Source organism: Varroa jacobsoni, unplaced genomic scaffold, assembly GCF_002532875.2.
Source record: "Varroa jacobsoni isolate VJ856 unplaced genomic scaffold, vjacob_1.0 scaffold_334, whole genome shotgun sequence".
NCBI classification, from domain to species: Eukaryota; Metazoa; Arthropoda; class Arachnida; order Mesostigmata; family Varroidae; genus Varroa; species Varroa jacobsoni.
Window position 1 is genome coordinate 177,843 of NW_019213236.1, and position 21,819 is coordinate 199,661.

General features: G+C 44.7%; 1 protein-coding gene across 4 annotated transcripts in view; it reads right to left on the bottom strand.

Moving 5' to 3' along the window:
• Positions 1-21,819, bottom strand: part of LOC111259462 (ELAV-like protein 1) — a 276,667-nt gene that overhangs the window by 177,056 nt on the left and 77,792 nt on the right. For 2 of the 4 annotated variants that reach the window (XM_022831510.2, XM_022831507.2), the window contains exon 2: positions 1,100-1,150. The exons of the other annotated variants lie outside the window; for them this stretch is intronic. In XM_022831510.2, the coding sequence (XP_022687245.1) occupies positions 1,100-1,150 (51 nt within the window). The remainder of the gene's footprint in view (positions 1-1,099; positions 1,151-21,819) is intronic. 4 annotated transcript variants of the gene reach the window in all.

The following is a 21,819-nucleotide window of genomic DNA, read 5'->3' on the forward strand; positions in this document are numbered from 1 at the left end:
TAGGAAGGCGTCAAGAAATGTTAGTATATTCAGGCCTAAACTTAATGATTCCCTAATCCATCGGATCCGTTTCTGTTTTGACTTTCTAGTGGGCACAGCGAGTCTATAGTAAGCAAGCAAAGACAGCGAGGTGGCTTAATAACTGAGCTTACTTCGACATGCAAAGGCGGTAGCAATGTCTCATTTAGGCTAACGTGAAACACTTGAAGCGAAAGAGAATCAATGAACCATTCCTTGATTTCCGTTAGACCCATTGGCAACAAGAAGTACGTAAAATGTATATGCTCGTTTAGCAGTTATAGCTGTAGCTATACATAGAAAAAGTAAGTGTAAATTGTGCAAAACAATAAATTAAGCGAGGTGAGTGAGGCTTTACCTTGGATTGTGAAGAAGAAAGTATAGCGAGTATAGCTAAAGCCTGAAAGCTCGTACCTTGTCTGTCTCAAAATCTCCAATAGTCAGGAGCTTGACAGGGACCGTCCGGTTGAAGCAGCTATTAGATAATGTTCTCAAATCAGTAGCGCGAACGATCCCTGTCGACTTATTTATATGTATGTAATTCTAAGAATTACGTTAAATCGCAGAGCTAATGATAAGTAGTTCACTATCTACGTTGGGTCTTGTCTGGTGGACGTATAAAAATCTACATAGATTAGCTGTTCCCGGTCGCAAAAATCGTTTCTTATACAAAGTGAAGGCTAACACAAGTTAATTACTAGGAACGGAGTCTTTTGAGCTTTCTAGTCACGGGTCCATTGGCTTTGATTTCCTCACTGCTAATATTATTCCCAAGGTCCAGACAGGCGGCTTCACATGACCGCAGCGTAACATATACGAATCCTACATAATTATTTCTTGTCTCCTTTTAAGCCTTTTTCGTGTCCGAAAAACAACGTTTCACAAGCAAAACACCTGCTGATTTCAATTTTCAGTTATCCGTAATCCAATAGACCCACTTATGGAAGTAAACAAATAACAAATAAACCCTTAATATTCGACTGCACCTAAGGACCAACAAGCACTTACGAATAAAAGGTATTTTTATACTAATTTATACACACGTGATTTTCCTTCGGAGTACACGGATCATCACACATACCGAATTTATACGAGGACCAGAAGAGTTTTCTCTCTTCGATTCCGTCCCTACCTGCAATAGCAACCAAAAAAGACAGTATAAATAAATTATATCGAATTAGTGTTTTCAAACAGTGGAAATCGAATCCAAAGAGTAACACAAAATAGCAGTACTAATAGCAGTACACCTAGCTATAGTCATATATTGTGGCCAATCATGAACTCGTTTCGCGGGCCTGCATCACGCCGGATCGAGTCATCTCGACTGGTTCTATCTAGCTACCTAAGAGTAGTCTACATTACCACACAGACGAGATATAACCCTGTCTGTTCCGTCTAACACACAGAATCCTCTCAGCTCCACACAAGTAAGGCGGCGAAAACAATCGCCTTCGTTCAACGGCAGCACCGTTCCCGATCTCCAAATATGCTGCCGTCGTTTTTAGGCTGCTAGGCCTCAACACGCGTCGTCTACCATCTTGCTCATCCAAGAGAAAATGCGACAGTAGTAACCATGGACGTCAACACGCTATAGCTACTACTACTACTACTACTACCAGACACTCTAGTTAGTCTTTTTTCGGAGATAATGCCCAAAGTAATTACAATCCTCCTACTGCTGAGCTATCCGGCTCTCGCCCTTTTTTTTTTCGGTCATTCTCGCCTCGTTCTTTCTTCCCAGCCTTGGCAGGGAAAATACTCACTTTTCCTAGCCAAGGATAACGGTGAAATGGAAGATGATAGAAGGACATGGTAGCCAGGCCTTGGTGATTCTTTCGTTAGCCTTAGCTTCGTCGACTCCTCTGTTAATTCTATAGATGCCAGCTGCTCGATGGAAAAGCCAGTTGTTCGGACTTGTTAGTTCTCATGAGGCTAAGTCACAAGACTGGCAAAATTTTGCATCGATGTGGTTGCAATTCGTTGTTCAGAGACCCTAGCTGGGCAGTCGAAGGTGGATGTGGCAGCAGCTACGAGTTTTCTGAGATAACTATGACAGCCGTTGCGCTGTTAGCAAACTATGCACTAGGATGAATTATATCTTCCTTTGGCTTACCCCTTTGCTCACTCTTTCGAAGCAGCCGTTGCATGCAATGCGGCGGTGCGTGATTCTAGTAACCGGGATCCTCAGCAGGAAGTAGCCATACTAGCACCAGCAGAAGCAGCAGCAATCCAACACCTCAATGGTGCCTACGGAGAAAACCCTTTTTCAGTGTTGCTCGATCCTTATTTCTTTTTCTACTCGAACCCCCCTTTGGTAGACTCTTCTAGAAAACTCCTGACCACCCCAGCGGCGGCCCTTTTCAATCTTTGGGATCTGAGCCTTGCCTGGCACTTCTGTTTCGGCCTGCATAATACGGTTCACGGGCCTCAAAAGCCCTTACGATGCCTGCCGTTCGTTTTACGAGCTGCGAAGCTTGACATCAGCTAAGTAAAAGGTTTCGACTGCGGGAAACTAGAGCGCTAGAGAGCTAGAACTTGGAAAAGCAGTAAGAACCAGAAGGGAAAGCGACGACAACGCCGCCTATGAACATAAAAAAGGAGAGCCACAGACGGCGAAACCAGGAAGGGGATCAGAACGATAGCGAAAAAGAGAAAAGGAGACCTTTGAGATTAAAATGCTACAATTTCCGGATATAATTGGCCGCCCCTACTTCCTTTCAGGAGTCCCCAAGACCCCTCACACCGCCGATTCCCCCTAATGGGCCACCCCACTCGCTGCAATTATGTCATCGCCCTCTGTGCATCCCGAGGCTGGCGGCGATGGTGGTCGTGGGCTTTTTTGACAATGCGCCGTCACCAAAGAGTAAGGAGCTTCCTGCGATAGCTTCCAAACTGCCAATGAACCACGTTCACGATAGACCCTCGTCAACACACCCAGTGGGCCAGATACCGACGACGTCTCATGGCGTGCTCGTCTGGACATCCGGGGAATTCAACTGGGACCAGAAACACCCGTTCTTTCGTTGGACGCTGCTGCCAGTTGTGACCCAGGCCCTGTTTTTAGTGCCGATATCGTTTTAGCAATTCAATTCAATTCCTACAAGAACCTGTGAACCATCGTGGCCACCATAGTCGGCCACGTTATAGCAACCTTAGCCACCACCTTCGCTGTGGCTACCAGCGGACTGATTTCCCCTCTTGACTGCAGTAGTTGGAGTCAACTATGGGATCGACGGAGAGATCCATCGAGACTCTTCGTCTGCAATCGGCCTGGTTAAACCAGCCAGAATTCGCTGGATGAAGTGATAGTGGCAATGATGTCCGCACGAACGTTTACGAAGTACGATTCTAAAATGAGCGTAGCTCTAGGCGTCGGAGAACTAAGGCCTTATACGTTAGATATATAACTCTAACGTGTACCGACCGAAAGGCGCATTTTATTTAGACATTAACAATAAAATATATGTTTAAAATTGATACAGTGTAATGCTACTTCGCAGATATCGTTTGTTTTGAAAATAAACAGCAAATCCGGTGTAATATCAGATACATATAGCGGGACTGCCCGTCAAAGTGTTACGTATATCTTATTTCATTCGGAGTTAACGGGCTCTTATAGCGGCATTAAAGTGGGCGATACAAAAACGCGTCGCCTGTTAGTTCTCTCTACAAGGCGGCAATGCGCGAGCCTTGCTGGTGGTGCTCAAAGCTGCATAAAAGCAACCCTAGCGCTATTTCGCCGTCGACGAAATAGCAGCAGAAGCAGCACTAGCAGCAAGTGGCGAACATTATCCTGACATCATCGGGCAGGGGCTCAAGGCGAGAACGCAAAGGGTCCTAGTGGGATTCGGGATTCTGTGCAGTACGTTGTGTTAGTTGCTGTTACAAGCGTTACCTTTTCGGCAACGCCGAGAGGCAAGAGAGAAACGCCTTGCTCTTTCAGGTTAAATTCCGCCGGCGGTCGCACTTCTGCTGCTCGTCTTCCGTTGCCCTTCGGCTGTCGAAGCGGCGCACAGGGCTTTTCCCAGCATTCAGTGCCCAGATCCTACGTTCCTTTGCCCCATCATTCTTCTTTTTTTATTTTTTATATCTCTCTGCGCCTATCGCCTTTGCTTCTCTGAGATCCGGCGAATTTATGACATTCCCTTGACAACTGTCGTACCCGTCCGGTTCCCTCTTTTACTTCGTCCACCTGTGCGCTCACTGCACAGCTGCGTGTTTTGATCTCGTTCTTTCCTCGCGGCATTATCCATCGTCACTTGTCCTTCGTCGTCGTTCTCCCGTATCTCCCCTTAGAAACCAGCTCGAGAGTCCGCCAGATTCTGAGACCCGCTCTCACCTCCGACGCTGCCGTGCTTTTTTCCGTTACTTCTCTCCTGTTATCGAGACTGTCGACATTGTCGTCATCATCCTAATACAGTCGGTCTCATCTTCTCCTTCTGTTCCTTAAACGTTCATGTTCGTCGTTTGTATATTTGTTAGTTAGTTGTTCTTTGTGCCTGCTTGTCTGTCTGTCTATTTGCCTGCCTCCATGCTGCTCTTGCTGCCGGCGGTTCCTGCCCGGAGCCGTTCTCCGTTTCATATACGGTTAGATTCTGACGGTCGTCTTCGTCTGTTCTCGTCACCTGACAGCATCGACTGTGACATCAGCAGACAGCGTCATGGCCCCTGTCGACACCGTAGTCGTTCGTTGTGTCGAAGCATAGAGACTTCTATGCTACAAACGGGCTTCAGGATGCATCGGTATTGAGCGTAACGACAATCACCATAATGGCGACCACATATTGACGCCAGCAGACAGCCAGCCATCAAGCAACCATATGGTTCCGGTGTTCATCGGCAGCAGACGCCAAAGCGGAATAGCAGGGGCAAAAGGGATCCAACATGTAAAGAAAATCTAGATAGAGTACATCCGTTCTCTTGCTATATGGCGTCAAGTCGGCTAGTGGCAGGCAGAAATCGCACTTTATACCATCTATTTTATTCTGAGCCTGCTCTGTTGATGCCTGTGGTTACGCAGATTGGTCGTACTGATGTGCGAACTAAGCTAACATCGGACGTCTCAGAAAAGGAGCTGCGCATCAACTAGCTAGCCTTGTGATCTTTCCTTGTTAAAGCTCCTAAATTCTCTAACCGGCAAGCCCAAGGCGGCATTTATTATCAAGTAAGATGACAAGAATTGACGTGCTTCTCTTACCTTACCTCTTTTAACGCACTACTAAGAGAACTCGGTATAAAGCATAACAATATGCATAAAAATACTAAACGACGCCATTGGATGCACCTAGTACGGGACTGCAGAAAAGACTGCGCTTTTTCAGCCAGTCCAAGGCTTTCTCATTGGCCTGAATGAACTCAGGAACCCATCCAGTTCAACCGAGTTGCGGGTCGCTACTCATTCCGTCCAGCCTGTCGTATTTTCTTTTTCTCGTACTTATCCGCTATCATCATGTTATCTATTTTTCTCCCTGTCACGCTTTCGTCCGCAGTCTCACTCCAAGCTTTCTTACTCAGCCTTGCGAGAAGTGCCCGTCCCTCGTTGGAGCTACTCTTTGCTAGGGCCGACTCGAAAGGGGCAACGATCAGGCCACCTTTCAGCCTCGTTTTGGCCTTTCGTCTCACTTTGTATCAACCACCCGTCGCCGCCGGGGCCATAGACTGGTTTTACAAACCCCTACACCGACTCTTTCAGCTGCTGGACCTTTTCTCCTCCCTATACGCCGGGAAAGAGATCGTTGCTGTTTCTACGACTGCTACTGATGCTGCTGGTGTTGCTACACCCGCTGCTATATAACGCTCTCACTTTTCTACAAGTTTAGCTTTCACGCTTGACGAACTCTGTTTGGTGCACGAAGCAGAGGCATTGGGAATAATAAGGGGTGCTTGATAAGTAGTCAGTGGGATTTGTAGCGATACCCCATGCAGTTACACCCCCCCGTCCCTGTATATATATCTGTCTGAAGACTTTCGGCGACGTCGATTGTGCTGGTTGGGTCATCTTCAGCGGGATGTTTTGATCCCGGCTGGACCTCAGATTGTGGCCGCAGTAGCGAACCACATTTGCTTCCGTCGAGTCTTGAACATTTCTAGGGAACTGGGAAGCAGTGGCGAATAGATGGACAAAGACGAAGGTCCCCACCAATGCTTGAATCCGTTTGTCGCTCAGCTTATTCGTACTCTTTCGCTCTGCCAGTAGAACGGGGATCAGACGAGACACAGCAGAAAAGGGAATCAAAGATACGAAATCAAACCAGAAAGACTCAGATATTAGGGGATCTAGGACGACCTCAGTTGTGACGAGCAGAGGTAGACTAGGCAAAAAGAGAAAGAGGTTTGTGGTAGCAGAGGGTACGAAGAGTCAAATGGACTTGTTATTTGCGCGCTTCCTTTTCGTTCATTCTTTCGTTTAGTATGCCCTACGCTGCCGTGTCTTGCCCCTGCGTCTCGCTAGGCGGTCTATGAACTGCTCACGTAGTGAGCGTTCTTTCTCGCTGCGGGTTCATTGGACCATCGACCGTGCGGACATAACCGAACTACTGTGGAGCGACAAGCGCCAGCCAGTCCACTACCGAAAACGCGACGCTGAAGGAAGAAATAGAAGACATCTAAAGGGGTGCATAGGAACGACGCTGCCTTAACGTAGGAGACCTCTAGCACCGCCAGCAAGAACATCCACACAGAAAAGAAACAGAGGCTGCCATTGAGGTTAGCTCAACAGAATATACAGAGCATTGCACAAGCTATCAGGCAGATCTGAGACATCGTCGGAACGTCAGAGAAACGGACCAGCAACAGCGATTGAACTTATGAAAGAGGCAATACAGTATAAATACGAAATGCTGTGCATGGCACAAGCATTTTTTCATAACTGTCGCATTTTTCTTTATCCTAGCTCCAATTCAACTCGCTGCTTGAGTTCTGCTTTTTCTTTTCCTGTGTTTTCTTCCCTCGTAGCGCTGCCTCTGCGCTTTAACGGCACGAACAGCGATATGATATGTTATTGCTCGTTGTTGTGTAATTTTGCAGGCGGTACACCTTGTCAAAGTGACGCCAATGCAATACGACTCGGTGTAGTCTGACCATTTAATAGAGATAGTTTAAATGGTCCTTCATTAGAAACGGACTCCATTGTCTCTTGCCATTGGCCTCCATTTTTATGCAAGCTAGAAATCTGCTGAGATACATGACATCGTTGTACGCGGCGTACAATAGAAATATCATTTAAGCTTTGTATGATATTTAAATATAACTAACTTAGACTCACACACACACATAACCTAGAGAAAAAAAAAAAAGAAAAAAAACTGTGCCTGAAATATCAACAGCAGATTTGTAATTTTTATCCGTTTGTCCTTAATATTATTTACGTGTAATTCAACTTTGCGGGAAACATCAGCCACGGCATTATCCAAATCCACCGAGCCTACCAGATTTCCCCAGATAACGTAACAAGAAGCCCTCTTTAACATGTATTCTCAACCAAAAGCCCGTTGCGATCAGTCCAACCTGTCTTCTTCTGCGTATAGAGTAATGCTTAAGTAGACTAAAGTTGACTCAACACAGTAATAGCCAGAGCAAAAGTATAACGTACGAAAAGGTACATTTTGACAACGACAGCCCATCCCCTGCCCGTACCGCCAATATTATAAAGCGCTGTATAAGCGGGACTCCCTAGCTATAAGCCCCAACCTTAACGTTTCCACTAGCTATATCCGCGCGTTGGCACGACAACAGCCAGCTTACCGGTAAAGGAAATATGCGCCGTCTTACAAGGCGCTCGCCACCAATAGGGCCTATGTAAGCGCCGCCCTTTAATTTCCTTTCTCGGCGCCTGCACGAACTTTATAGAACACCCTAAGCTTCAAGGCGCGCACAGACAAGTTCGGGGAAAGACAACGGTAGTAGTCAGTGTGCTCTCCCTATGTGGGTTGGCGTGGACCGCCCAGTTCGCAAAAACGGTCAGATCTATATGAGCTCGATGCACTTGCATTTCCGCGTTCGGTTTCTGCCTTTCTCTCGGCAGCGTTTCACTGTGTAGCCCCACAGTACGCTATGTCTCCACTACAGTTCAGTGGGGACTCGTTACTGCATGCCAACACCCTCTCACCCAATGCCCTGCCCCAGCACTCGTGTTCTGCATTGGCCCTTTTGCGCTGAGTCTCGATGACGAAGCCGGTGAACCGACCGGCCGGCAGCGAGTCGCTGATCTAGCAGAAGAACATAAGCGACGTAAGTCTAATTCTCGACATACCAACTACTAAACACTGTAGTAGTCGTCTTGGTCTTAGAAATTTCGTGTCGGTGGTGCGAGTCCCTGTTCTGTAATGCCAGTGGAGCGGCCGCCGTCGTTTACTTAAACGCACTGATCTTCCAGTCGTCGATCTCATCCGTAGCGTTGTGACTTACGCTTGGAAGTTCGCTGTCGTTAGCCTACTAGCTAATGGGAACAATCAACTGTTATACGAGAAACGACCATCTGTACGCTGAAGGGAGTCTGAATAGTCGGCGAAGGACAGCTGAAGGCGTTTTTGCAGGCACGCAAGTGGAATTATTTTCGTTAAGAAGGGTCTGAGGGGATAATGTTTAGCCTATGTGGTACTTGATGACTGAGAGCGCAGAACGAGGAATGAATTGTTGAGGTTTCAGTGTAGTACGGCCACATGAATAGCGAGTAACTGAAGCACACTTTGTTGTACATATAGGGTGCAAATGTGAAACTGCGCTCGGTAAGTCAAAATATTGACGGCGTTGTTGACTCTTAATTTTTTGAAATTTCGTTAGAGCGTAGTGTGATTCGGTGCATTCAAAGGCGATGATTTTAACGTTCTGGCGGGCTAAGGCTTTTTGACACAAAACAGTACAAATATTGGAATTACCGCTAATTTACTACATTAGAAATCTAATCCATGATGTAATAGATCAGCAATTTGAAACGGAACGGATTTAACAAACTGTCATGCGTGCGTCGCATTAATTATCGAACTGTAAAAATAACTCGTAAACAGGCCTACCCAGTGTGTATCTACGTACCTTGAAGAGCTAGTGAACTAGTCCCACAATCCAATATCTTAGTAAACATTTTTTCGTTAAGGGCGTGGTCCTTAAATTAGACCAACTTTGCAAATGGTTGTTGTAGGAGTTACTATATTTCCTATGAAATGAAGATCGATGGAAGTTGACGGATAGATTTTGACGACAGATATAATCGTCTCTGATATAGGCGAAATAAATGCGTAGTAAGTACGAAACCGAAAGTTAATTACGGTATTAAAGGCAGAAGACCTTACTGTTATGAGCTGTTCCAAAACCTGCCTTAAGATTGAACACAACTACCTGCTCTTGTACAGTTCTACATTATAGTTCACAGTTAAGCATGCAGCATTTTATAGTTGTAATTTATTTTCGTATTTTGTACGCAGTATTATACACCCATATGTTTTTCCTTTTCGTGTGGGCGATTGGTATTTAGCATTAGCAGCGTTTCCCTTTGCTACTTCTAGCTACTCCTTCACTGTCCTCTGGTATTCTGAGCACTTGTACCAGTTAAAGCTCTTGTAGACAGCAGGTGAGATAGTTTTGGCGAACTTAAGTGGTTTCGCACATGCGTACCGATAACAATACCATTTCCGAAAACCGAGCGCGTATCGCTAGCAGTGAGGACGCACTACCGCGTAGCCACCTCTAGCATTTCTACTACAATGACTTTTGCTATCCTGATGCTATCGTTTTTCTTCCGAAGAACGGCATTTGCTAGTACCCCATGTTGTCGCTGCCTCCATCGCCTATTGCTGCAACTGCTGGCGCTGTTGGTAACGCAAGAGATCCTCTCTGCGGTCCTCTTGCTTCTTTATTTATCGATGTGGAGCATTTAGGGACATCTGCTTGTTGTTTTGGCATCCCTTCTCGGAAGCAGGCGCGATATGGGGCAAACGGGAAAGGCCCGACTAGAAGAAATCCTTCGGAACGGGGAAAGAAGAAGCGTAACAGTCGAAGCAAATGACCGAAAAATTGCACGAACGAAAATACAGAAAAAGGGGAGAGAAAGAAAGCTTTGCGCGAATGGCAATCGAGACTGGCCCCCCTTCGGCACCTAGAGCGAAACCCAAGTGCAGCACCGCTGCGCAAGAAACTGGGAACAGCACGCTTAGAGAGGAGTGAATGAGAGGCTTAGCCGAAGAGTGGCTCAGTGAGGCATAAAATTGGTGAAATAAACCTGTAACTACTGCACTCAGTTTAGTAGCAGGCCACACACGCATACACAGACACGGCAGTACTCCGTGGCCTGTTCAGGCCTAGTGAAAAAAAACTCAGTGCCTCCTTGCCAAAACGTGCGGCAGTGGCAATTTGCGCAGGAGCAGCCGATGCCACTCACAAGAACTTACTACTTTACGTCGACCACAGAGGTGACGCCGCTCTGACAGTGAGTCGAAGACTGAATACGCGGGAGCGATTCGCTTTGGTTCTCTGGCTGTTTGTTGGTTGGCTTAATTTTTCGCGGAGTTAAAATGATGCTAATCGCGTTAATGAAAGAATGAGGGGAAAAGGTAAGTTTTGTCCGTCTCCACCTTCGATAGTGTTGTTCTTATTTTTATTTTTTTGCCTTCGGGCCTTTTCCAACGAGGACGCCTTGCAGAGACAAAAAGGAAAGCTTTTTCCTCTAGGTTTGGCCCAAACTCTCTCCCTTTACTTTATCATTCTGCAGAACTTCACTACGTTAGCTGTGTTATCTTGCCCTTCTACTTTCTCCCTTACTTTCTCTATAAGGGTGTCGAGGGCGAAAGGAAGAGGGTCAGTGACAAGCAAGCCAAGGCAAGCTGCAGACGCTGAATCTAAGACAATGAAAGCCGCTGGCTGAGCAACAAGAGCCCTTGAAGCCATATCCTACTACTACTACTACGGCCAATACTTCTCAAAAGCAAGCGTCGATAAACGATAAGACGCTTCCAAGAAAAGTATCTTCTGGGCAAATGTGCCTCCTATAGACGATTGCACGGATAAATGGAGGTTAAGGGCGAGCATAAGGGGGAAAAGGGTTTTGGGCTGAAGTATATATCATTTTGAAGTTAACTTTGGCATGACCCATAGTATAATTCATTGGGAATAACACACAGGCTTTATTGTGTATTGTTTCCTGTTGGCGGAGCCAGACAACCAACGAGTCGGAAGAGCATAAGCTGTTAGACTTGTGGTGGGTAGTTCACGAGTGTGAGCCGGGATGAAGTCTGACCTAGGCCAATTCGGATATCTTCGTCACTTACACTGGCATAGCGGCCACAGGCGACTCTGGATGCTGCGTCTTGCCTCGTTATTCTGTTTCACCGCTGTCCTCTTCATTATTCCCCCAATACCCTTGCATTTATTCGGATCGGCTTATTTTTTCGCCGTCTTTTCGTTTTCTCTCGTATGCTCTTTTTTTTACACTTATTCTAAGAGCAAGCGGGAGAGTTAAGCTACACCGCGCGTAGCTTTCAGACAGCAGCAGCCGTCAGCGTAGAAATACACAGCAACACAACCGTTCATTGCAAGCCTCTCATTCCGTAGCGATGCTAGGGATGTAAATGGCACCGATTTCCTCATCAAAAACAGGAACGATCGTTCGCGACCGTGGCCGGATTTTCGGAGTTTAAAGGACAAGGAGAACCAGCAGTAGCACCGGGCACTCCTGTAGCCGCGTAGAAGACCTTCAAAGCGGGAGTTGTCGGCGATAGCGAGTATACGGGAAGTGCAAGAACGGGCGGAGGGGGGGGGGGTAAGAGACGAAAATAGTAGACATTTTTGCACCCAGGTTGCTCTGACCGGAGCTGCCGGCAGCTCCCATTGAAACCGCTCTATCCGTTATACCGCTATTATCTTGAAAAAGCATCGCCAACTCCTCTTTATTCGTCTTCTTCCTTTGGAGGCGTAGAGTGGAATCTTGCTTTTTGTTTTTTGCTTTTACAAACACTTCAGCTGTGTGTGTGACAGTTCATTCCCTGCAAGCCTTCTTTACTCTCGCGAGTGGGCGAAATCGTTTGCAGGAAAGAATAGACTTCTGCAGAGGAAATAGACAATGGTAAAGGGAACGGGCTACACGAGGATAAAGTGCGCAAAGCAAAAGGAGCGCCGCAGAAACAGAAAATGACTAACAGGGAAAAGGTCCAGAGGAACGGTACGCGAAAGTGATATCGTCCCAGTGACAACTTCGTTGCCGGAATGGAGGCTAGTTCTTTATGGGTAACCTTTAGCATCGTAATCGTTCCGATCTGAATAATTTACCTTGCTATTTTTCCCTGACACCGAAATCTCTGACACCGAAAAACATATCCGGATGCTTGTTCGGCAATCGGAATTAAGGATAACGCAGTGAAACTAATTTTGATAAAGGCTAGAACCAAGCCTGAGATGCAATGAAATGAGGCTTCCTTAAATGCGCATTGAGTCTGTCGGTCAGCTAAGACAAGCTTCTAAAGTAGGCGATTGTTAGGGGCAACGAAGTTAACTACCAAGGATCCTAACCAGCTTCTATAAGAAATAAGCCGCAGAGCTACCAGAAGTAAAAAATTGGAATGATCAAAGTTAAGTAAATGGATTAGAGGGGTATTGTTGGAGCCAACAATTTCGGACTGACCATAATTGGATTCGGAACCAGTTGACAAACCGACTGTTATATTCACTGTGACATCTTGATGATAGTCTACAACGGTAGTGGTAAGCATTGAATAATACAGTATTGTGTTTTACTGCTAAGTTCTCTGCAAGTTATGACCGCTTTTCATACGTGCTCTAACATGTGACTCATATAAACAAAATAATGTATGAGAACGCTGAAAAATACGCTCACAGAGATTATTATCCTTACGATTGGCTAATGTAAAAAAAGAACTTTAAGACTGTACTAACACTTAACAACTTCGTTTAGCTGTGCTTGTTAATGCTTACAATATGCTTAAAGGCAAATCTCATGTTATTCTGTCAATTAGAGTTCAACGTTAAGTAACTTTAAACTGCTGTTTTTATCAAGCATTCGTAGGTGTCCATTGTACTACGATAGACATTTTCTGAATTATCTATTATGAAAACAAATTAGCGCAATGGGAGCCCAATATTGTTATTGTGATTATTGTCAAGCATGGCCATAGCTAGATGCTACCTCGCAGTAGGACCGCACCCTTTTCCTTTTCTAATGAATGTAAATGAGGTAATTTTTAAAGTTATCACCACAGTTGTTACCGTTCCCCGTTGCTACAGCTGTTGTTGCTTGATGAGCAGCTGCTCTCTGATGACACAACCGCAATACGCTAATCGGATTAATAACGGACGCGACTGCTGTAGACTGGTGAACGCACTGTCCCTTGGTGAAGTAAGTGCAGATATACAACAAGCTAATGCGTTCGCTGCAGGAAGAAGCGCGTGTGAACTTTCGCCGGCCTCACAGTAGCTATGGACGCGGTAAGGTTTTATTTGATAAAGCTGAACGGAGTCTGCTTCATCGGAGGGAACGGTTTGACAAAGTGATCCAACGGGGAGTTAACAGAACAGAGCGCCACGACGAGGGAGCAATGTTCTCGTCCGGGACATCCGATCGTTGGGTGAAATGATAGGGTTCCACGACCGGATCGCCATAGTCGCCGATTGAACAAAATTACCTTTTACACTGGGGAAGATGTCATGGCGGCAATTCAACTAAACGAAATTAACGCTGAAAACAATATCATAATAACAACGCTTCGTTGGAATAGGGTATACGAGGCGACCACTAGAAAGATGCGTAAACTATTCATGTATGAAAACCGTATGTAAATGAAAATGTACTGTGAAATGCTTACAAACCGCTAAAATGATCAAAACCAGATCCACTTTTATTTAACTGCAGTTCGACGGGTTGCAGAGTTTGACATAGGAAAAGAGTAAAATCCAAGCTCATATAGCAAATTTAGGCTTTCTTTCTCGTGCTGCCGCTACAAACACATAGATGTAATAAACCTCGTTTCTCGTTCTCTTACAAAGGAGTCAACTGGTTAACAGCCGTGCATACGCATGTATACGTGCTTGAGTACGTGTTGAGTCACTGCACGTTGAGTCATATTTTGATGATTAATTTAATTGAGGTCTCGTCTGTTACATTTTTATCGTACTAACAGCAGTTTCCATAGTTGCGTAGGAAGTGAACATTCAATAAGGCTTTCGAAGGCGTCGAAGTTATAATTAGTCGCCGGAGGTGGCGTTCGTATCAAAAGCAGGCTAAACAGGTATAGGAATTAAATCGAAGTAAGTAATTCGCGTACTGTGGTATTGTAGCCCGTCATTTTGGATGTGATCTTTAAAAAAGAGCGCATTAATGGAAATAGTTATTTCCAACATGGCTGTCATAGCCAAAGTTGCTAGTTAACACCAAAATCACCATAATGATTATCACGATTTACTGACTTTGTTATGTAACTTGCAGTTCAACACAATAATAATGAAGACTAGGCCTTGACCTTATTATTATTGGCTAATTTATTATCTACGCATCCGAAAGTTGAGTAATCCCTTGACGGTTCGCCTTCATCTAATTTTTTTTATAATCGAGATTCAGTGAAGCTGCTACTTTTCTAGCTGTCAGGCCATTCCCCTTATGTACACTACAAATAAGGCTAAATTTTGAGCTAGTTCCGAATCTTTATCCGAAACACTTTTTCCACTCTTTCTTTTTTTTGTACACAAGGTAGAGACTGTTACAACGGGCGTATTCTTTCTTACATTAGTTGACTGTTTTCACTCGTATAGAACAGCTGTAATACAGCTCTGGCAGTAGTGGTGGGTTTCTATGGTTTAGGTCAGTAAAAGATTCAGCGCCAACTTGGATGTTTTTGTGCTTCTGTTGTTGTTGTTCTGAAGAGGGGTATGGTATTTGAGTGGTGGTAAGCAAATGTCGGTGTCGTAGCTGTGGAAACTGGAAAAATCGCCAGTCTTCCCCCACCGCCTTTTCACAGAAAAATATCACCGTTTTCCTTCACCTGTCGGTCATCCTGATGTTGCAACGGACGGACTACTACTAGCTAACCATCAATAGTGGTCGGTTATAGCGTATGATTTTCAAAATGTCTTTCTTCCGTACAGAAAGTAAGAGTCGGCTCGGACAGAACTTGATATAGATAGCCACAACTTAACTTGGACCAAGAATCCGCTGCTGCCAAAGTTACTGCACTAATCGACCGCAGTGAGCGAGCGTGATCGCGCAACATCTTCTTCGTCCGTTTCTGACTTGATTTCCGTTTACGTTACGACGAACACGCAACAGCATCGTCAAGAAAGATAGCTGTAGTCAGTAGCTCCAATATCCTGTTTACTTTCAGCTTCAGAAGAGATGCTGCCGTGCGTTTAAGGCAACGGTCAAATCACTAATCAATGCTCCTGATGGACTCTCGCTTCAGACCGCACTGCTGCACATTAAGGGAATGGACGCATCGTTCGCTGACTGGCCGACTGACTGATCAGCCAACCCCAGTAAAGGCCCCAGTTGCTTCAATGTACCTGTGTGCGAATGAGTCACTTTGAGTTCTCTCGCCGCTTCTCAACAAGTCCGCTTAACCCCTACAACCTACCGCTACCTTGCGTCATTCAATGGACAGCAATATCATGGCTTTTAGAGAAAATTCCTCTGAGAACGCTACGGTGCTAGTGGCAACGGAGGTCTTTCATCAACCGTTCTAACTGGTTTCCGCTGGTTTGTTTCAAGTCGGTGAGGCCGCGCTTATCTTGACAGGCAGTTACCCGTTGGCTCGTCGTTGGCCCGTTTCATTGTAAAGTACTAATTGACGAAATCCCGAATCCACTTACAACGGATTGAAAACGTTAAGAAGAAAGCCCTAGTGGCAGAGAGTTGCGCTTGCGACCGGTGAGGCGATGTCCACTTTGCAACGTTGGCACTGACTAACTCGAAGCATGGCTATGCTATCACACATTTAGATTACCCACGGAGCAGGACTGAGAGAATAAGTCTGATCGACCGTCCGACCGAGCGGGGGCCGTTCTCTTTCGTTAGGATCTTCTCAGAGCCGCTCTGCTTTCAAAGCTCTGCGCTGCCTTGTCCCTTTATTAAGCCATTTTGTTGTTGACTGATCAGCAGCTGGGGCAGGAGCTTCAATCAAAGCATGGGCATGTAGGAGAGGTAGGGGCAGAATGCCAGCAGCGGGAAATACTGCTTGTAGCTCCTAAGCGGTCTTTACTTGTTGTGTTTCCGCTTCCGCTCATGGTTCTTCTGCTTTCTGATATTACCATGCATTCTACTGCTACTGCGCCTCCACTGTCTCATTCTCCTTAGAAGCGCAGGACGCAACGGTTAGGAGTATTGCGCCGGGGGACACAATAAAACAGTGGGGCAGAATTATGTGTTTGAATAATGGACGAAGCAACCTCTGGTGGGCGACCGCTGGTCACTAACTGCAGACAGTGCATCTATATCTATATATATATATATATATATGTAATGCTTCGTCGCCTTCCATCTCTCCTGTTTGTTTCGAGTTCGCATCCATGTGGCTATGTGTCTACGTGCGCAAATCCAGGGCCACGTCGGCTCACGCTGTCGTAGCCCGGTTAAAGTCTTCAACTGCAACCTTGTTTGATTCAATCCGAGGTAGCAAACCAACCACTAGACTCTATAATAAGGGAAAACAAGAATTGGAGGAGTGACTTTATAATTTAATTTGCAACGACATTGGACGCTATTCGTTAGTCGTTAGCTAGTGACTTCGCAGTATCTGTTCTTCACTGTCATCATCGTTGTTGTGCTGGTCCTGATGACACTGGTAATGGACGCGTTGCCGACCCGATAAAGTGGATAATGAAATGTTGGAGTTAAACAGAGCCCGAAGACAGACCCCGCTGTGGCAACGATAACAAAAATCATCGTACCGAAACGCTATACATACATACATACATACATACATACATGAAAAAATCGGGAGAAAAGAGAAATAATCGAGCGTTTCCTGTAGCTGAATGACGGGATCATAGGCAAAAGAAGTAATATTTTGGGAAGTACTCGATACGTTGGGCCATCGGTTGTCGCCTATCTTATATTGAGTTGAATTGAAATTTTGGATGAGGCACAAATGTGTTTATCAGAAAATAAAAAAAAAGCAGGGAGTTGATAGTAAAACCGACAGAAAAGTCCCGTAAGTCTCCCATAAGTGCGAAACATAGATGAAGATCGATTATACAACGAGGGATATGTGTACCTAATTTCAGTGTGTAACACTTGAGGAAAATGGATGATACGGCAACAGACTATCGAAATATTGAAATGGTATAGTTACAAAATCTATACATGTTTTTCGTTAGGTGCTGCTAGTGCGTGGGCATTCTCTGAAATTGTCACCCCCTACTCTCTACCATCTAAGATTTCGTTTCCGCAAGCGTTTTAGCATGAATGCACAAGCGAACATTGCAATTAGTATTTATGTTGTACAGGATATATGACAACTGACCTTCATCAGCAGCAATAAACACTAGCACAGATAACACACTAATGACACCGAACAAGATCACAGAAACAGTAATCAGAAAACGCTGCTCCTTCAAGGTGGTATCCTGTGTCGCACATAGGGGGGTGACAAGTTAATTCGGTCCTTTGTAAAATTTTGTTTGAGTAAATGGTACATTACGAAGGGTTTACATCAAAGACTATTCTTGAACCAACGTCCACCCCTCGTTCCACATTAGACGAAACAGAGACATCCCAGCCGTTTTAGAAGTTCCACAGCCAGAGCCCTTTCTAATAGCAGCTTTGAGATGCCTCAATCAGTGAGTGTGTGGGAGCTTGCCTGGTCGCCCTTGAAAGCTGAAAGTGACGATTTGTTTTACTTCAAATTCCACCGCGACTATCTGCTTTCTGCTCCACCGTTCGTGGTGGTGAACTTGGCCGATCACTTGAACATATGCTGGTACTCATTCGAGGCATTACAAATCACGGCGTTAAACATGGTTGGTATATTTGAATACAAGTATGCGTGACCCAACAGTATCGGAAAAAGAGATCGTTCTCCGAAGTTCTGAACAAGTAGTTCTAGTTATACTCTAAGATTGACACTTGACGCCCATATAGAATACTACAATGTTCTCCTCGGGTTGGCCGACCAGCCCTCTAACGAGAAAGTACCTTTACCACAATACTTACTTATACGTTAGCAACTTCCTCATAATAGCAAAGACGAGGGGTAGTTGCAACGACAATTAAGTTTGGACTTCAATACATTGACAAAACACGCTCAAATAAAAAAAATAGTTTCAATAGTCTAAGTTAAGAAACCTAACTCGGTTGGCTGTTGAAACGTCACAGATGCGAGTTACCATTTACAGGCAACACAGTATTGGACGTGAGAAAAAACAATGAGATCATCAAAGCGCTGGTTGTGCGTCCCTTTAGGCGTACTTTAACGTTCGTGCTCACCAACGTACGTGCCAAATGTCAGGCGCGAGGATCGCTTAGCGGGTCGGACTTCGACTGTCAAGGATTTCTAATCCCCTAACTCTGTACGGCTAAGTCACCAGTACTCTGGCAAACAGCGAAGAGAACTTGCTTTCTAAAATGAGCAAGAAACGTCACTATGAAGCACCGACAAACGCCGCGCAGGACAGATAAAATTATCGTTCCGGAAACACGAGGCAGTAGAATCGCTTTGGTGTTATTCAGTTAAAAGAATGCTATTACTTCACTGCTTCGAGTTAATTTTTTTTTTCTTGATTCATTTTCCGAAAGGGTCCTTGGTAGAGTTGAATTTGTTGACCCCACTGTATCTTATGCCCGCCCGCATGTTAGCCAGTGCCGCGCTATACAGCAAAGCCTATAATTACAAATCCACGTTTGAGAAGATCATCAATATGACTATGAATTCCTATTTCCAAAAACAATGCCATCTGGCCGTCGTGGCATGGGGATCGTAAGTTCTAGTTTTTTGAAGCCTGGTTCGGATATGTGAGGTTTTATTCGTTAGTAGACGACCCATCTCAGTAACACTTCAATAAAAAATATCGCACTTACGTGCAGATAATACAATAGGTAGTACCTGAAAGTGTCACACTAAATAATTTTTTATCATGGCACAGAAGCCAGCATTGTCCTAAGTGAGAGTTAGATAATAACGCAACGTTATTGCAAAGTATGCATTAGCCATGATGTACACTTCGCACTACCCTTTACGAGAGGCAATAAAGACAAACCTTCCAAATTACGAGGCTGCTATTAGCTGTTAGACATATTGAAATACCGGTATGGACAAACATCTTATAGTTTTGCTGTTATCTAGAATATATAATTGTCAATTCACATTTTGTTTCACACACGAGTCTTAATAAATACATATAACCAAATACTTGTATATATATATATATAGAGATACACACCGTTTACGGCGAACTGTGCTATGTAGGTGAAGATTGTTCGCGCACAATCTGACTCCCGCCTGTGATGAGAGGGCCAGCTAGGATCTTCACTACCAAACTGTAGCTAAGATCCAAATGATCCTAGAGTAAAGCATTGAATGGGACTCTAACGCCAATGAGCTACAACGCTGGTTAGTACAGCCAGCAGCGAATCAGCAGCAGTCATCTCTATTGGCTTTCCATAGCATGGAGGACCAAAAAACCTTAACTACATAAATCTAGCCATAGCTCGCGCCAGTTGTTCTTAGAGGTTCGCTAAGCCTCTAAACCCTCGCTGTCTCCTTCAGCGCAAACTTCGCCCCAGAACACCCTGTCAAAAAGCCTCAACACCCTTTACTCCTTTCGCCGGTCGACTCCACGAACAGACGCTTAAGCTCTCCGCTCCCTTGGCCGTCACTACTTGGGTCTTAAAGGGCATCCTCAGGCTGAGCTTTATTTCGCGAACCGCTGTACCCTTCGCTCTTTCCAGACAAGGCCAAGTTACCCCTTCTCCTTTGCCCTGTCAACCAAGGATAAAAAAGGAAAAAAGTCGCTAGTTGAAGGCTGCCGGCGGCTGACGCCTTCGAGTCACACGATATCTTCGTTTCTGACCTGACCCGAGCCGACAGTTATTATTACTGTGATTAAACTGGACCATTGTTTCTAATTGCAAGCGGACATTGGCGCGTCCAAACATCTCTATGTAGATAGTATTGATTAGAAATGGCTCGACTATATAAAAAATTATCCTAATATACTTACTCGATAACTTAAGGGATATCAACTTCTGTTCTAGATTGTTTATCTCAGTTTTATCTGAGTCAAACAAGCAGACTAATATTAATAAAGAATAATGATCTACCTTAAAACGTGTTCGAATAATATTTAGGTCTAATTACGTTTTTAATTATATTGCGCAACACCTATATATATTTTGTACCATTTCGGTTGATGTCTGAATAATACCGTCTTTTTGGTCTATGCTCCACCTGTATTGTTCTTTGGTTTTATATACGTATATTCCATCTTAATTACGCAGGTGTTTTATTAAATACTCTCGCCGACCCGGCTGGATAAACGCATCGTATCCAAACCAAAATTAAAAAAAAAAAACATTAATTGTTTGTTGCTACTGGTTTTACTGATCAATTATGAAGGCCAACATTAGCACTTGTGGGGCCTGCATCCGCGCTTGTCTCGCTTAGACGCCCTCTATCGGCTTTACGGAGTTTAACCTCACTATGCTAGACTGTCCTGTCGCCAATATAGGGATGGTCGAAATTCAATTGGTCCGATTTAGACCGCAGTTCAATTTTGGAATAGATTTATGCAGGAGCAGATTTATACAAGTGTCCCACAATATAGGCTAGGTTATTGAAAATGATGGCTCCTAACGTATGGCGCAGAGCTACCCAACTCTGCTGTCCTACTTTTTCCTAGTCCTCGTGGCCGTCATCGTAGTCAGCTTTCATGATTGACACCCACATTTCTTCGTTCCTTTTGCCAAAGTCAGTTTGCGTTAATTGTTCACTTCCATTTAATTTGGTGACTACCTATAGGATTGCCTTTCTAATACTTGCGACCAGACAACGTTCTAATGGGACAAAATATTGCGAACGAGTCTAACATTGTCATTACTTCAAAACTACCGTCCTTCTGCCCTGATTTTCGATATCTCTTCTTTTTCACGGACTACCTATTTACACCAGGGCTGTCGCCTGAATCATTAGCAGCCTTTTTGGCTTCCCAGTTATCGTCACGCACCTGTCCTTCCGCAGTGTAGCATTCCCATGTCTAGCTCAGCTCATATGGCTGAAGCGGTTATAGATATCCAGCCTTAAAGCAAGCCGTTACCTGATGAATTTATGCATTACTCAATCAAAGGACTTTGATCTAACGGCGTAATTATCTAAGCATGCGGTATTTCCATAGTTTGACTTCGTACTCATCTAGGTCTTGCTGACTACCGTCTGTCCGAGCAGACTCAAAAACATCTTTAACTAGCATTTACGTTGGCTACATGCAGTCAAAACGGCATTTTTTTAACGTTTTCATACTAGTCCTCGATAACATTTATTGTCCTATTCGTCGGACTATCGTCCCTACCGTTCTGACCAGTGCAAAGACAGTCCGTAGATTGATTGGAACTGCATATCGCTCTAGTCGATACTCACGCCATTGTGACGGTGACTAGCAGTATGTCGCTTTGATTAATCCCAGACTATAGACTACTAAACGAGGCTTCTTGCTATGTATTTCAACACACCACGTATGGCCATAAAAGTTCCTCACTCAACCTGAAGACCAAACTAGCAAATTGGTACTGTTCAGAAAGCAGCCTTCTTCACAAGTGAATGCAAAGACATACATTTCATAATTCTGAGGATTAAGTATAAACCGGCCGCTACGTTCAAT